A 17,378-nucleotide genomic window follows, 5' to 3' on the forward strand; every position below is an offset into this window, starting at 1 on the left:
GCAACAGACGTTCAATAATATCTAAAAGTTCTGCACTACAGCTTTGAAGGAATATTGTGACATTTTGGGAAATATGTTTATATACTTTCTTGCAGAAAGTTATATAAAAAGATACCTCTTTTATGTCTTTGTGGTAAATATACATCTATAGCTAAGAGCAAGTCAGCTTGGCTTAGCTTAGCATAGCGACAACAAACAGGTGTAGACATCTGGCCTTTGAATGGAGCCATTCCCCCTCTTTGCTCTGTAACTAAGCTAATGGGCTGCTGGCTGTAGTCTTATATTTATGTGACAGATATAAGAATGGTATCCATCTTAAGTCTTATCAAGAAAACGTATTATCCATTTATTTCTTGTTTTAAGTCGGTACAGTGACAGCCACAGTACAGATTGTTAAGCTAAGACATTGAGCGAAAGATTCCAGTGAAAATTTGCTTCAGTCTGAACACACCTAACAAAAAAAAAAAACTTCTTGACTGGGTTCCCATGATTGTTTGTAATGAGAAACTTTGTTTTAAATAAAATAATGATGACTTTAAAGGCAGACAAAGAACTGCTGTAAGCTTTTGTCCACGAATGCTTTCACTAACGAGCTTAAGAGCTCAAACCTGGCCTGAGTCTGTCACACCCAATCTGCACCGGGCTCTTGTACATCGTAACAACAGCCATCTTTGAACATTCAGTGTGCACTTTGTCTTTGCTTGAGTCCCTGGCTTCTTATCGGAGACACCCCCAATAAACCTGCTTTCAAATCCCTCCACTAAAGCCTCCACATCAACAACTTTTCCCGTGACACGAGACAGCAGTGGTCTTGTCTACACGAACTATGAAGCAGAAAAAGAAATGTGTGATAGAAAGACATGAATGCATATTGTTTTAATGTGTTGTTTATGATCATAGTAAAAACAGCCCTTCCCCAAAGATACCATCCCGTATACTTTGGAGATAAAACTGAAGCGTATCAAACAGGATGTATTAAAAGGGCATGTCAGACAGTTTCAAACAGGACGAGTTTAGACTTTACTGTCGTAGTGGCTCTTTCTTTTGACAGCGTTAGATTATGTTGCAGGTTCCCCGTTCGATCAATTCAATTCAATTTTCAATTCATTTATAGTATCAAATCATAACAAGAGTTATCTCGAGACACTCTACAGATAGAGTAGGTCTAGACAACACTCAAATTTACAAAGACCCAACAATTCCAGTAATTCCCACAAGAGCAAGCATTTAGTGAAACAGTGGCGAGGAAAAACTCCCTTTTAGGGAGAAACCTTGAGTGGTGAGTAAAACTTCCTTTTAGGGAGAAACCTCGGACAGACCCAGGCTCTTGGTGGGTGGTTGTCTGCTGGTGCTGGTTGGGGGTATGATGAACAGTGGCAGTTATAGTCACAATAAAGATAATGGAACTATGACTAGAAATAGTAGTTGTTGTAGTAGTTCATGGCGTAGCAGGGCACTGCAGGGCATAGCAGGGTGTAGCAGGACTTGGCATGACGTAGCAGGACATGGCATGACGTAGCATGACGTAGCAGGGCACTGCAGGGCGTAGCAGGGCACTGCAGGGCGTAGCTGGACCTAGCAGGGCGTAGCATAGCGTAGAAGGGCACTGATGAATGTGGAATGTAAAATGGAATTCACTTGGTATTATGTTTAATATCAATGTCTGGGACATCTCTGGAACACCAAATGTATAGGAGTCAAACAGCCATTGCACTTGCTAAGAGTGTGTGTGTGTGTGTGTGTGTGTGTGTGTGTGTGTGTGTGTGTGTGTGTGTGTGCGTGTGTGCGTGTGTGTGTGTGTGTGTGTGTGTGTGTGTGTGTGTGTGTGTGTGTGTGTGTGTGTGTCGGGGGGGAAGTCCATAGGCACATTCCATAACTGGGTTAACAACAGCTATCTCTTTGACAAGGGCTTAAATGTGTGAAAAATATATATGTATTGCTACTATCTGCTGCTATTATTTCAAAGGCAATTTTTAAACAACAAGACCCCTTTATTTTTCAGATTACGGCTCAATTTGTGTTGTGTGTTTTTTCAGTTTTTTGTCTGTAAATCATCCCGCAATGGTATAACCTTTGAACTTCATAGGTTGTACCATTGTGGGTTAATTCTTCCCTCAAAAAATGGACCACAAGCTTGATCACGCAGCAACGCCTATGTTCTGGGGAGGGAGAATGACAGGTTATTTAGTGCTGTTTTGATATTTGAGCCTGAGGAATGCCTACAGATACAGTGATCCCTCTGTCTGAAGAGAAAGCCTCACAGATGAGGTAAGACTGCTTACAGCTATGAAACAATATCTGAAAAAGATTGAAAGACATTTTCCTCAACTTGATTCATGTTCCTTTCAGCTTGCTCAGGTGTTACACCTCACAACAGAGAGGTGAAGAGAGCATAAAAGATGTGCAAATGCACTCTTGCATTAGACACGGAAAACAAAGAGTAGTGCACATTTTGTCAGTTGTTGAAGTCTCCAGTGTCGACTGACAGACATTTTGGATTTCTGATCAGCTTTCCGACATCTTTTGCTACATTGTTCTGCTGTAGATAAAGATTGATGTGCAAGACTGTGTGCAGATCCAACATGAGAATTACATCAGAAAGAAAAAAAAATACTCTTGGTCTGCAATGTGTGCAGACACTGATTGTTCCAGCTTGTCTTCATACCTGCTCAGGTTTCACTGCAAGGCTTGTCAATCCCTCCCAGGACTTCAAATGCAGCGCTGAATCCTTCACCTTTACCTTCACTCGTGCCTTCACACCTTGCCGGCAACCTGCAGCGCAAGTAGAGCGATTGTAAATTGCCCATAATTACAGAGATTTGAGATCAACGTAACAAAGACATGTTCTTTGCTGTTGTGTTATCGTTGGAACATCACATTGGAGCTAGCTCTCTCTAATTAAAGCTGACATCTTTCCGATGTGCAGTTATCTGCTGTGCAGCACCGAGAAAACTTCATTTTTGCCGGATTCTTTGTTTTAGTGCTGAACATAAAAGCAAATAAGAAAGCGGGCCAGAGAAATGTCTGTGAAAGACACTCTTCAAATGTTCTGGCAAATCTAAATAAACTTCAGAGAGATAGACTCCACATGTGGTTCCTTAAAAAAGAGATCCGTGCAACTGGATGAGAAGACAATGGCAAAACTTGGCTCTACGCGCCTGCTTCCATCCAGAGAATCACAGCTAATAACAGCACAAGAAGACAATGCCGTTCCCATGCTCGCTGTTCATGCCACTCTCATGCTTGCCATTAGATGTTCTCATTATTCTTCCCTGTGTCTTAATGCAAAGTGAAAACAGACTTGGACGGCAATGAAAAGTTACCCAATCGCTTAGATGTCAAGCGCTGTGTGAAATCCATTTATCCCTGATCATTATGACAGTGTTTTTCTGTCTGTATCGATAGTCATTTCCTTTCTCCCCGCAGCAGCCTTAGAATCTCCGACGCTGGCGCTGAGCACAGCACAGTCCCACGGAGTGCAAGCAAAGGAGGAAATCAATAGAGAAAATATTGCTGCAGGCTCACACATTTTTATCTTGCTTTGAACGAGTCAGCTTTAATTTAGCTTTGATCTCAATTTGCTGCTTTTGGGATAGCTTGGCTGCACATTGAACCAGGAGGAATACGCTTCCACCAGGGCTTTCTTACAAAAGACCCTTTCAAAAGAGGCCTTTATTTTGCCTATATGCGTCAGTGTCCATTACTGGTTTGCAAGGAAAAAAGATACACAAAATCAAAACAACTAATACTACAGGCCTCGGAAACACATGGTGCACGTCTCATGCAGACAGTTTGCCAACTGCACTTTATCTATTCTAGTCAGGGAGTATTTACAGCCAAGCAGAGCAAATGTTGGACAATGTTAGCGAGGGGGCCACAATAAAGAGATCCTTAGTGTTGCTGTCAGAAAGGGCTCAGTGTTGTTTTGGGGTAACAGGTTGACATGATGCACAGCTGGCGTTGTTCTCACTGCTCTGCCACACCACTCTTCTCCCCTACACATCATTAGAGCTGACACACCAAAGGGTTAGCGATATTATAGCATCACCTCAGGTCTGCTAAAGATGTCTGCCCTTCCCTCATTCTTTTCCAAACCGGTGCATTCTTAGGGAGCGGAGTTGTTTGGGAATTTGTTTCTCTTTTATAAAGCAGAGACAAAAGGGTAGGATAAATGACCAGGCAGAGAAAAGACCAGCGCCTTGCTGGGGAGAAAGGGAAGGGTCTAATCTAATTTGGTTAGAGGAGGATATGTGTGTGTGTGTGTGTGTGTGTGTGTGTGTGTGTGTGTGTGTGTGTGTGTGTGTGTGTGAGTGCGCACATGCATGGCTGCAATGCACAGTGTGAGGGGACTGTGGGAATGGAACAGGAGGGCTGTGCTACTGAATGGAGCCTCCAGAGCCAGAAACAGTGGGGAGTCTCCCCAGCCGCGCTGATTCCTAGGCCGGCCACTCAAAGAGGGATTAGACCAGAAGAAGGCCTTCCTGATTAGCAATTCACACTCAAGTGCCCCCACGAGGACCTCAGCTAATAATATTGCCATCAGCGTCCTTCACCGACCCAGGCAATAAAATAATTTTGACTTTTTTCCCCCCTCCTCCTTCGTCTTGAACGTCTACTAATCGCTCGCCATGTTTTAAAAGAACTTTGCAGAGCCAGCTCTCGCACGTCTCTGCTGGGTCTTATGGGACTTTCTAAAACAAAAAAAATGTGTTTGACTGCAACTGTTTTTGGTTCATTGCTTCGTCTCAAGCCGCTGAACTCCAGCAATCCCCCTCCTCCTCCTCTTATCCTCCTCTTCCACCACTTCTTCCTCCCTTCCTCTTCTCTTTGCTGTTAAACGACCTCCACATGAAAGAGTATGATGTAAGAACATCCCACTAAACTAATATTGCTGTGTCAAAGCAGCCTCAACCCAGATGTCATTGGGCTTCATAACAAACAACATTCATCACAACGCTGTTTATTGCAGATTGGCTGACAGCTTTCCCAGTCATATAACGGTCCATCATCCTTACAATTATACTAATCTACTCTATAAACACTTGAAAGGTTACGACGCAGTGACATCCTCTTATCAACCACAAGATGAATGAGGTCAGATGGAACTCTACCCATAATAACGGCAGTGAAACAAAGCAGGTTTTAATACAGCGAAGTGAAAAGAAGAGTGAATGAAATTAGTCCTCATTAATAAGTTACTTCATTGAACTTTCATTTAAACCATATGAGCAAAGAATACTGCAGCTTTGATGTTGACAGGGCTCTTCAATAATTAATTGCTTGATTCATATGCGTTTCCTCAAAACGTCTGACCCTTTACTAAAACTGGCGCTCTTATTAAAGCCCCTGCATTTCAAACGGGACAGAAAAAATACCATGTGTGATATTAAACACAATTATCTCTGCTTGCTGTTGCAAAAAAGAAAGAAAAAAAAAGTTTCTTTTAAACTGGGATAGGACAGAGTTTTGCTTTAATATTCGGATGCTTTCCCATCGCCCTTTTTTCTCCTTCTTTTTCCGCACCAACCTCTTCACAAAATGTGGAGTGGCAATAAGAGAGAAAATAACAGATTATGTTGATAAATAGGATCATCCTGAGCTAAACGCTGAATGCGTGCGATCAGGAGGGAGAACAGGATCCTCAGACAATGTGCAGGGCATGTGGACAAATAGTCTCACCTCCAGCCGAGTGTGTTGTTTCTTCTCTTTGTGCCCTCTGAAAGAGAAGAGGAGGGCCTTGGTTAAGAAGATTATAGCCCTACCCCACCCGTACGTTTAATCAACATGCCCTTTCAGCGCCGACAACAATGCCAAACATGTCTAAAACGTCCCCCATCTCTCCCATAGCATACCTCACATGTTGGAACAGCATGCGAGGCATCTAACCACAGCAATTAAGAGAAGAAAAAAAAACTATGAGTACTCTTACTGATATGGAGTTGGTGTAAGCAGATTATGTTTTTCCCCTCAAAGAACTGATGGCGTCAATTTCAGAAATGTACCCATCATGGTGGCGTGTTTGATACCAATCTCATTTCAGGGTACTCAGAGAAAAATGTATTAGCTCCAACTCATTTTTACTGATCAATATTCCCTAAAGATCCCAAGGAGGTTTGCTTCCTCACCCCTTCATTTCTTTCATCCATGGTCAAATATGTAAATAAAATGTCTAAAGTCATTCTTCAAAGGGGAACAAAAGAAAAAAGGCGGCTGAGGGAAAAGACAGCCATAAAATTCCTCCGATTCTCCATAACATTAGCCAGAGGGGGGCCAGCTTCCAGCCAGAGCCGAGCAGCAGGGGAGCCAGCTCGCTCCATAGAATCACACATCGCAAATCCCACACACAAAAAAAATAAAATATCTTTTCAGCTTCAGCCATCAAAGAGCCCCCCCCACCCCCACCCTCCACCCCCCTCCTTTCACTTTATTAGTTACAGAATTATCTCACAGTTTCTGATTTCTCAGAGATGGAGCTGCGCTGCTTTTCTTCATCGCACTGTTGTGGTTGCAAAGATGAGATAAAGTTGCCGTGTGTGTGAGAGTGAGAGTGTGTGTGTGTGTGTGTGTGTGTGTGTGTGTGTGTGTGTGTGTGTGTGTTTGTGTGTGTGGATGTGTGTGTTATGCACTTGTGTGAGTAGGAATGATCTATAGAAGGGGGCTGTATATGAAACAGGGGGTGGTAGACAGGGAGAAAAAAAAAAATCATAAAAGAGACAGTAGCTGCTGAGGCTACAGATGCTAAAGACTGAACAGGCCTGATTCCTCCCCTTTTCTTCTCATTTTCAAAGACATATCATCATGACCAAAACAATCATGAAGGAGTGGGAGGCAGGAGGAAAAGACAGGAGCGAGAACAGAACAAAGGCGATGAATTACAACAAACCAGTAGACTGTGTCTTCTTATTAGACTGTGTGACAGTATTATCTTGTCGGCTTCATTACACCAAAGGCAGCGATAATAAGGGCAGATATTTGCTTTGAAATATGCCAGACAGGGTTTCCTAAAAGCTGAATGATCAGTCAGTGGAGAGCAAAACAGAACTGGCCCTGGCTCTGGAAACACATTGCTATAACATTATTCTTCTTCACATTAAAGCGGTCATGTCTTTTTGTTCTTCTACACTTTTTTGTGTCTTTTTGTTCTTCTTCTACACATCAGCTACATGATAAAGGTCTGGTGAAGAGGGAGGGACAGCGCACGCATGTCAGCTGTTGCCCTTGTCTTTGTGAGGGGTCAGAATATGTATGCAGCCTGCTACTACATCTGGGATTGCCAGTCCTATCTTTCACATCACATTTTTTGTTTGCCAAAGAAAAATGTTTTGCATATCATTCTGAATTTGCCACTAAAGTGATTTTAAAATGATAGAACGCGTCAGCTAAAAGCATTGCTTACAAACTGGGAACATATTAGCATTTGCCATTTTGAAATAAAGTGATGAATGTGAGATATTTTTTTCGGACCAAGCCCCTTTCAAACGTTAACAGCTGGATAAGTGGAATCTGAGAAGCACATGTGCTGCATAGGAGGAGGGTATTGTGTTCATAAGTGTACTCATACCCTATATTTATGCTCCTGCTCCACACACTGAGCGCTAACAGCTGAAATGCCACCACTAAGATATGCTGTGCTTAAACCATTTAGGCACGCTGGTGCCAGGTTTCTCATCTTGCCCAAACACATTTCTGAAATACTTCTAAAAGCACTTTGGTGACTCTTGTAAAAACTTACTAAAAGCCCTCCTGTTTACTTGTGATCAGTATTTCACCCCTGATGAAGACCATGGCTAGCGCTGGAGTATAAATCTTACCGCCACAAACTTTTTACAAGGTAATGTGAGTGAGGTCTGGAGGATCTCACACACATAAAAAAAAGGTAAAAGGCCTCATAACCTGTTCTTCTGTTACGCCACCCAGCTCCTCCACGAACAGACCGACGCAATATAAAACCAAAATGGAGTTACATTGTTGTTACCCACTGTAACAACAATGCACCATCAGGGTTTACGTGCACCGTTTATTGCAGCGGTCTATGTGTTGATGCGTTGTATGCGGTTTATTTTATGACACACTGTGACTTTGGTGCTGTGTCTTATGCAGGCCGGCTCTCTACAGGAATTGTTTGGCTTTAACAGGCTAATAAAAGCACATCCATTCATTCATTTTCTAAAGCACTTATCCTGTCCAGGGTCACAGGGGGCTGGAGCCTATCCCATGCAAGAGACAGGATATCTGCTGGACAGGGCTAACACATATAGAGTAAGTGTACTCATGGGGAGATGGTCATTTCACCATTGGCTTCACGAAAATGGGTGAAAATGCAAAAAAAAAACAACTCCACTTTATTAGTAACCACTGATTCACTGTGCAATCATAACAAATGAGCTCAAAAGAAAAAAAGTTTTCTCGAGGGGAAGCTGAAGTGAATTCAGTTTGTTTGTGCCTTTTTTCTCAGCGGGAGAACAATGATCACTGATTGGACACATTGCTTTATGAATGTTGTTGAGTAATATCATTAATGACTTCATTTTATTTATTAAAAATATCTTCCTCTGAGAAGGTTTCATCACCAAGCTTACACAACATGGTAAATCACACCCAAAAAGATTCTCTGCAGCACAGTGCCACAGACACTTCAGCTTATTAAGATGTGAAGAATGAAACAGCTTTTTACTGTAATGTGTCTGTAAGGCCAGCTATTATTAATAATTATCACATTCACTGTGGAGTGAGAGTCTCTTATTAGAATCAGTGATTATAATAAAGGGTTTACAGAGGGCATATAAAGAGGTGTCTGTGATTGAAAATTTCCATTAAACTCCCAGGATTGTAAAATATCGCAAAAATGTTGCATTTAAGGTTGCATTTGTGATTCAAAATCAGTTATACGGTCCAAAAAAGTTAGACATTGTAGATTGTTAGGACAGTTCATGTATGGCTCTCAAAGTGTGACACAACTAAAGAAATAAACATCCCGGAAAAATGGTGAAAGTATTAAAATTGTCCACATCTGGTGCAAATACAGATGTCACTGTGAGAGAGGCTAAGCAGTATCTGAGCTACTAATGCAAGCTTCTCTGGGCTTGACAATAGAACAATGTCAACACTTGAGGCTGGCATTTGTAAAAGGAATTCCACCTTCTTATTTATTTGCTGGACTACGTCCTTTATTGAAAAAGACAGGATATGACTGCAAGGTGTTATTGAATATTGGCCAGAACACACTGAACTAAATTCTAATGAATGCTAAAATGGGATGTGCTTTTATCAACAGCCTTAGACGCTTTCTCAACGAGTGGTTCCTGGTGCGTTCAAGAATGTTTTCATACAGACAGCCAAACTCTCTCTTAGTCAATAGAATCTAGTCATTGTTTTTTTTTTTTTACTTTTTAAATCCATTATCTTCTCTTCTTTTTGTTATGTGTGTGAATATTGTTTGCAAACTTGCATCGAGCAATGAATAAAGCATACTCAATTGAACTGAATTGAGTGAGAGGATGTGGTAAACCCATCTGCTTCTGCGTGTATACATTACATGAAATGCCGTATATCAGCAATGTATTATTATTTAAAGGGGCAATCCGCCCTACAACATAAGTCATGCATGCAATCACTTTCATCTTAAACTGATCAGCATTCATTATGCTTGCATGATATTGAAGACTATGGTTTCTGATCATTATTTTTCAGTTTTTCTACACCAAAAAATCACTATGGGTGATTCCAGTCAGTCTACAGGGAGATGTCAAAGTAACTACATTTACTCAAATACTGTACTTTATGTGACTATTTCCATTTTGTGCTACTTTGTACTTGAACTATATTTCAAGGGGGGAAATTTTACTCTTTAGCCCACTACATTTATTTGATGGATGATACAGGTCACTTTGCCAGTTCAGATTTTACGTACAAAACATGTATCAACAAATAAAACATGCCACATTTTTATAGAGTAAACTATAAAAAAATATGAATCAGCTCCACCTCGACTTGACCAGCTGCAACATGAAAATGCTGCTTACATGTTAATGCAAGAAACAGAATTCCCATAACACAACATAGCATAATGTAATACTCTGAAGGGTGTTATTCTGCATAATACTTTACTTTTTATACTTTAAGAATAATATGCTATTAATACTTCTGTATTTTTTCATTTTGTGTGCAATTTTTACATGTAACACAGTATTTATTTTTTTTTTACTTATTGTGGTATCAGATCAAGTCAAATTCATTTATATAGCCCAATGTAACAAATGACAAATTTGCTTCAAGTGGCTTTACAATCTATACAGCACATGACATCCTCTTTCCTTTTCGACCCTCACTTCAGATAAGGAAAAACTCCCCCCAAAAACCTTTAAAGGGAAAACTAAATGGAAGAAACCTCAGAAAGAGCAACTGAGGTGGGATCCCTCTCCCAAGATGGACAGACATGCAATAGATGACGTGTGTACAGAATAGACCAATATAATACATCTACAATATAGACGTATCCATATGACGAAATGATTGGCAGTGTGTATATAACATATGACTAAGATGGGTCCAGGAGGATGTCGAGCAGCTTCCAGGTGTTGCCAAACAGCTGGAGCCTGAGTCACACGGCCTCCTCTCCACCATGGAACATGGAAAGAGAACAGGCTACACAAACACGCAAGAAGCAAAACTGAACCACATCATTCACACACACACACACACACACACACACACACACACACACACACACACACACACACACACAGTTATTTCATTACTTTATGTCGAACAGCATCATCTCTGTTCTTAGACCCATGTATGTTTAGTAATGTCTTCCTGTGCAGGAGGGACAATATGAAATTAGTTTTCCTATGGATTATCTCATTGTTTAAAGCATTTCCTTAGTTTAAGTAAACATCTGGATTATGTTTGGCTACACCCTTAATGCAAAATCAGAGGTGGCACTGAACCAAAACTATAATACAAATATATAAAAAATGTTGTGTAACTGCAGATTGCAGCAGTAAAAACTGAATGTGTTCAGTCATTTCTCTAGGCTATAGCCTACATGCTATTTAGGGGAGGTAGGATGCATTCTAAAACTTATTTCACAAGGGAAAGCAATGGAAGAGGGGAAAATATGTTTTTTTTTTTTAAACTTGCCCTGCATCATCACATATGCAGACCGTTAAAATCAGTTGTAACCAAACGCAACATTTTGGAGATTCTCATAAAAAAAAAAAAATGTGTCCTGTTGTACCTAAAGTTGAAGTTTGCGGGTTGAGCACAAACAAACAGAGAGAAGGAAGTTTGCTGCGAGCCCTTTGAAACTGCTGTAATGAACAAGCTGTTCCGCACGATTTGAAAATAATCCGCGTGTCAGTGTCATCTTTCTTATGCAAAGCAGCTGTCTTTGAAGGCGGATCTTTTGGCAGGTTAGACCGGGACGAAGGCTCCGACCAGCTCAGTCGAGCGCTGCCACCAAACGCATCAACTGCCTGCTGCAGGGAGGAGCAAAATCCTGCAATTTCTGGGACACAATTCTTATTATCACCGAGGATATTTATTTGACTTATTTTCCTGACTGATTCATTGTTGCAGGTGCCTTGTGAGCAGCCGTCCCCGCCGCATAAAAAGACTGGAGGACAATTATTTTGTTGCTTTTCCCCAAGTTGTCGCACAAGGACTGAAATCGCTCCGCTGCACAGACAGATACTCCGGTGGGGGGGGGGGGAAGTGACATGAAACGTGAGGACGGATGAGTGAGAGTTTTTGGAAAGAAGTAGGAAACGATTCGGAACACATTAGCACTCTCTTTTACTCCCAGTAGACCGAACTGCACGGTGCAAAAGAGAGAGAGAGAGAGAGAGAGAGAGAGAGAGAGAGAGAGAGAGGGGCTGAAAGTAGCTCCAACACTTCAGCTACAAACTGAGAACGCTTGAAAGCATGGACCTGAACGCACGCGACTTCCAGCGAGAAAACATGTTCGGACCACTGCTGGGTTTATGTTTTTGTTAAACTCTGCGAACCTAAAATGAGGAAACGATGGTCTTGCAGCAGATAGTTCTGTAAGTTGTTTTCCCCCTTCCACATTGATCCGACACACAAACACCAGCCGGCTTTCACCACTGACTTTTTGAATGAGGAAAAACGTGTGTTGTGGTAGTGGTGAAACATTTAGCCTATTTCGTTTTTCTTTAATCATGAAAGGGAGAATGCGTTCAACTGTTAAACCGAGCCTCATCTTTGTGCTGCTGGTCCTGTGGAGTGGTGGGGGTTCAGCCATTAGCTCAATAGACCCCGACTGGTCTGGAGAGGGGAGATGTCAACACATCAGCATCCCCCAGTGTAAAGACATTGGCTACAATATGACACGCATGCCAAATCTAATGGGCCATGATGACCAAAAGGAGGCAGCGATAAAGCTGCAGGAGTTTGCCACGCTGATACAGTTTGGATGCCACAGTCACCTCAAATTTTTCCTGTGTTCACTGTACGCTCCCATGTGCACGGAGCAGGTGTCCAACCCCATCCCAGCATGTAGAGTCATGTGTGAGCAGGTCAAGCTGAAATGCTCTCCCATCTTGGAACAATTTAACTTCCCCTGGCCGGACTCTCTGGACTGCTCCCGGCTGCCGACCAAAAACGACCCAAACAACCTCTGCATGGAGGCGCCCAACAACGGCTCAGACGAGCCTCCTAAAGTCTCCCACACCCAGCCTCCAGATTTCAGGCCCCAGCGGCCTCTGAACGGACAGGACCTGCATCCTAAGGACAGCGGCAGCAGCAGGCAGACGTGCAGCAATCCTGGCAAGTTTCACTTTGTGGAGAAAAGTGAGTCCTGTGCCCCAAAATGCTACCCCAAAGTGGACGTATACTGGAGTCAGGGAGACAAGCAGTTCTCTCTGGTGTGGATAGCCATCTGGTCCATCCTCTGCTTTGTCTCCAGCGCCTTCACTGTGCTCACTTTCCTCATAGACCCACAGCGGTTCAAATACCCTGAGAGGCCGATTATTTTCCTCTCCATGTCCTACTGTGTTTACTCGGTGGGCTACCTCATCAGACTTTTTGTGGGAGCTGACAGAATAGCCTGTGACCGAGACAATGGGGTGCAGTATATTATCCAGGAGGGTCTGGAGAGCACCGGCTGCACCATTGTGTTTCTCATCCTGTATTATTTTGGCATGGCCAGCTCCCTCTGGTGGGTTATCCTGACTCTCACATGGTTCCTGGCTGCGGGGAAGAAGTGGGGTCATGAGGCCATTGAGGCCAACAGCAGCTACTTCCACCTGGCGGCGTGGGCCATCCCGGCCGTGAAGACCATCATGATCCTGGTGATGAGGAAGGTGGCCGGGGACGAGCTGACGGGCGTCTGCTACGTGGGCAGCATGGACGTCAAAGCTCTCACGGGCTTTGTGCTTATTCCTCTCTCCTGCTACCTTATTATCGGCACTTCCTTCCTGCTGTCTGGCTTCGTGGCCCTCTTCCACATTCGTAAGATAATGAAAACAGAGGGCGAGAACACGGACAAGCTCGAGAAGTTGATGGTTCGCATCGGGGTCTTCTCCGTGCTCTACACTGTCCCGGCCACCTGCGTCATCGCCTGCTACTTCTACGAGAGGCTCAACATGGACTACTGGCGCGTCCTGGCAGCGGAGCAGAAGTGCGTGGACAGCAGCAGGCCGGAGTCAGACGAGTGCGTCATGAAGACTTCCATCCCGGCTGTTGAGATCTTCATGGTGAAGATTTTCATGTTGCTGGTGGTGGGCATCACTAGCGGCATGTGGATCTGGACCTCAAAGACACTGCAGTCATGGCAGAACGTGTTCAGCAGGAAGCTAAAGAAGAGGACGAGGAGGAAGGCTGCCAGTGTGTTTACCAGCAGCAGGCCTTACATCAAACCTCACCCATCTCTCAAAGGGCACAGTTCTAAATATGAGCCTACACGGCCCCCTCCAACATGTGTATGAGCTGGCTCTTTTTTGTATAAACCCAAAACATACTTGTAAAGCCCTTACTTAATGAGACTTTGTAATCAGAGTGCCATCAAAAAAAGGTTCATGTTTTATTTATGCAAACTGCGTTGACGATAATGCAACGTGTTTTTTTGTGTGTTGGACCATCTCGTGCAAATAGAGCTGCCTTTGTTTGAGAGAAAAAAAAAATCTGCTACTCCTGGATTCACTTATCCAACTGAGGAACTTTGTAGAGAGAAAAAAAATCGTATTGTCCCCCAGACAAAAAGAGTGGAATAAACCATTTGGATGTGCCATGGGGTCACTTGAATAATGTGCAATAGATGTTTTCCTTACAGGCAAAAAAAAAAGACACTTGTACTGTTAGTGACAGATTACAGACAATGAAAGGACACCACAGACAATGGAGGAAATTGTTTCGAGAGATGAGTGTTGTGTTTCGAGGCTTTTTAATGGAAATGGAGGCAGTGTCATATATATATGTTTGAACTGGAGTGAGAGCAGCTGTTTAAAAGCGCTCAAGACCTTCCGAACTGCCCATTGTGAGGCAAATCCGTGCCATAAATTAATCAAGCACTCGTTATTGAGAAGTTATTTGTACACGTTTACGTTGTAAAACGTTTGTTTTCCATTTTTTTTTCTTTGCTGTTTTATAGCACAAGGGAACATTTGTATATATTTCTAAAAACATCAGATTTTATAGAAAAATTAATAAAACGTTCTAGTTTTGAATGTCGTAAAAAGCCCAAATTGTGTTTTGCACCTGTGTTGTTCTTCCCTCTCATTTTCATACAGCCGCATAAAGCTGGTCTTATTTATTTTACTATTGCAGCGCTTGTGCTTCTCGCTATTGTACGAAGTTCAGTTCGCAGCCGTCATTTTAATACATCATAAAAATCGAAATCATTCGCCATCATTTGTTAATGTGATGGTATGTCAGAGCTGGGTTTTAACGATACGTTTGGCATTCAGAATAGCTTTAAATATAATTGACAGAGACAGCATTGTTTAGATGACCAAAAGGTGACAAAAAGAGACATTTTTACAATAGTAATAACGGATTGATCTAATGACCAGTTCAGATCAGCTCATACATGTTGTACTGTACGTACACTGTATATCTCTTGCTTTGGCAAAACACTTTTACCTATATACAAAGGATGTAACCATGCTTGACATGTTGGTGCTTAAGTCAGCACACACAGAAAGCATAAATAGCAGCATCTCTATTCTTGTTTTTAAATGTTCATAAGGAAATAATGGGACATTAAATGTTTGTTTCTCTGGTGGCTACATCAAAGACAACTTAAAGCAAAGAAATATGAAGTTAAAGGATTGTACATGGCACTCCGTTTGCTGTTTATATTCAGGCAACAAAGTAACTTTGCATATAGTTTTAGATTTGGTGAGTTCATTTTTAATATACAATCACATTTTATTCACAGTTTTGATGTAGTGGCTTTATTTTTTTTTGCATTTGGAATACGTACTGTTTGAAGAGAAAATTGAATCTTGAAACAGTGTGCACAATTACAGCCATTATTCATCGAGATGAAAAGAGAAAGTGCTGGTGTCATCCCATTGACAAATTAGCATCTTCACAGTTGTGTTTATTTGACCAAAATCTCCACTGTTATAGCTGTGGTTTACATCAGGGTTTTGATAACCTGTTAATGATTTTCACTGCCCTTATGCTGGATGCTTATATAACCCTTTGTATAGTTTTTCAACCCCAGCTGAAGTGGTTATACAACTTTTTTATAGTCCTATCTCTCTCGCTCTCTCTCTCTCTCTCTTTCTCTCTCTCTAGCTGTGTTGCGTGTGTCGCTGCGTATCAATGAAGGGGTTACACAATAATCCAGCTCTCATTCAGGACAGGATTAGACCGTTTGAAGGGTTTGACTTTGAAAAGAGGATCGCTGCAAACCAAAAATACAAAATATCTGTCATCTCTTCTCTTCTTATCAGCAAAGCATAGTGACATTTCTAAAGACACATCTGGCCCGGATTTGAAGTAGTTACATATTGACTGAAGCGGCTTTCTGAAGCATGAGCAAACTGAATACGTTGTGCGGTATCGTGAGATGTTTGGTGTGTTAAACGATCTTCACGCTGTCAACAATTTTAAGGTACATTCTCTGAGAGCCACAAGTCTAGTCTTGACTCAAAGCTATGGTAATTGTTTTTGTCTTGACAGTGCTGACAGAGCAAGATGAAAATATGGATACTTGAAGTCATGTCAAGACAGAATCACATACATGAATATGAATATTGATAGATGAGTAAGCATAATAGGCATAAACGTATGCTTTTTAATGAATGTAAAAAAAAAAATTAAAAAAAAGATGTACGTTTTGGAATATAAGGCCTTTTCTACCTTTTTCTGCTTCACTTTCAAATATTTTATTGAGAGTTTAAAACCTCTGGTAGAGCGTCCTCTCCAGTTTAATAAAGTTTCAAAAGTGTAGTAATGCTTTATCCCGGAGGGCATTCAAGTTCCAGCGTCAACCCAACCGGTTTTAACAGTCAAAAGCACATGACTCACAACCTCTATGTGGCTGAATCAAAGTCAGCCAGTGTCTATTGATACTCTGAGTTGCCAAAAAGGTGCGAGTGCTTCTGAAGAGCTTCAACAGAGGCCACCTGGATAACAGCCCCCGAGGTGTCTGGGAAGGCTGTAAATATAAATGACAGTTACCACCCTCCTCCAGGGCTTCTTCAGCCAAGCAGGCTTCACTTCGCTTCTTCTCTTCTCTTCAAAGGGAAAAAAAAAATCCTGCTCAGAGCAAGGGCAAAGTATTGCTGGCAAGAAAGTTTTTTTTTTGTGTGGAAAAATCAGACTCAACTGTATGTATCGCTGGATTTAGGCCTTTAAAAGTATAGATCTTATAACATCAGATCACAGCTTTTCAAGCCAGGAGTGTGTCTCGGTAGAGAGACATCTTTGGTCTGCTGTTGCTGATCATTAAACATGATGACATGATGACAGGTTTTATTTGACAAAGCGGGGAAATCCCGCCACAAATATGTGACTAAAGCTGATGAATTTCCGACCTACATATCGTCATACGTCACCCCACACTCATCCACTTCCTGTCTCTCATTCTTTCAAGCCATGCAGGAGATATAGCAGTGTCGCCATTAGCTTATGATTTATTGACAAAAAAAAGCCTCTGCTTGTTGTGGAAACGGCATCAAACCGTTTGATAATTACTTGATTTAATTTCATCTGACTGGTTCGCCAGCGAGCCAGGATTTTTCAGCTTTCCACACTCTGTAATTGAGCTGATGTTAAGTGTCTTTGGTGGAACCAAGCAGTATTACAAACATAAAGTCAAAATGACAGAACAATTAAGCCTCCTCTGCAATGTCAAAAGGCTGATTCCAGTTCAGAGGGAAAGCTGCGAGGACACATCACCCCCA

At 42.0% G+C, this 17,378-nt stretch overlaps 1 protein-coding gene across 1 annotated transcript; it reads left to right on the top strand.

Moving 5' to 3' along the window:
- Positions 1-1,000: 1,000 nt before the first annotated feature.
- On the top strand, positions 1,001-16,729 carry fzd10 (frizzled class receptor 10). Its single transcript, XM_031300711.2, has 2 exons — positions 1,001-1,011; positions 11,617-16,729. Exon 2 carries the CDS (start codon positions 12,120-12,122, stop codon positions 13,947-13,949), a length of 1,830 nt encoding a protein of 609 aa, XP_031156571.1. The 5' UTR covers positions 1,001-1,011; positions 11,617-12,119; the 3' UTR covers positions 13,950-16,729.
- The last annotated feature ends 649 nt before the right edge of the window (positions 16,730-17,378 follow it).

The sequence above is a fragment of the Sander lucioperca genome, chromosome 2 (genome assembly GCF_008315115.2).
Source record: "Sander lucioperca isolate FBNREF2018 chromosome 2, SLUC_FBN_1.2, whole genome shotgun sequence".
Classification (NCBI taxonomy): domain Eukaryota; kingdom Metazoa; phylum Chordata; class Actinopteri; order Perciformes; family Percidae; genus Sander; species Sander lucioperca.

Bases quoted from the DNA above. Each gene is read 5' to 3' on its own strand.
- fzd10 (XM_031300711.2), top strand. From the start codon at position 12,120: ATGAGGAAAAACGTGTGTTGTGGTAGTGGTGAAACATTTAGCCTATTT.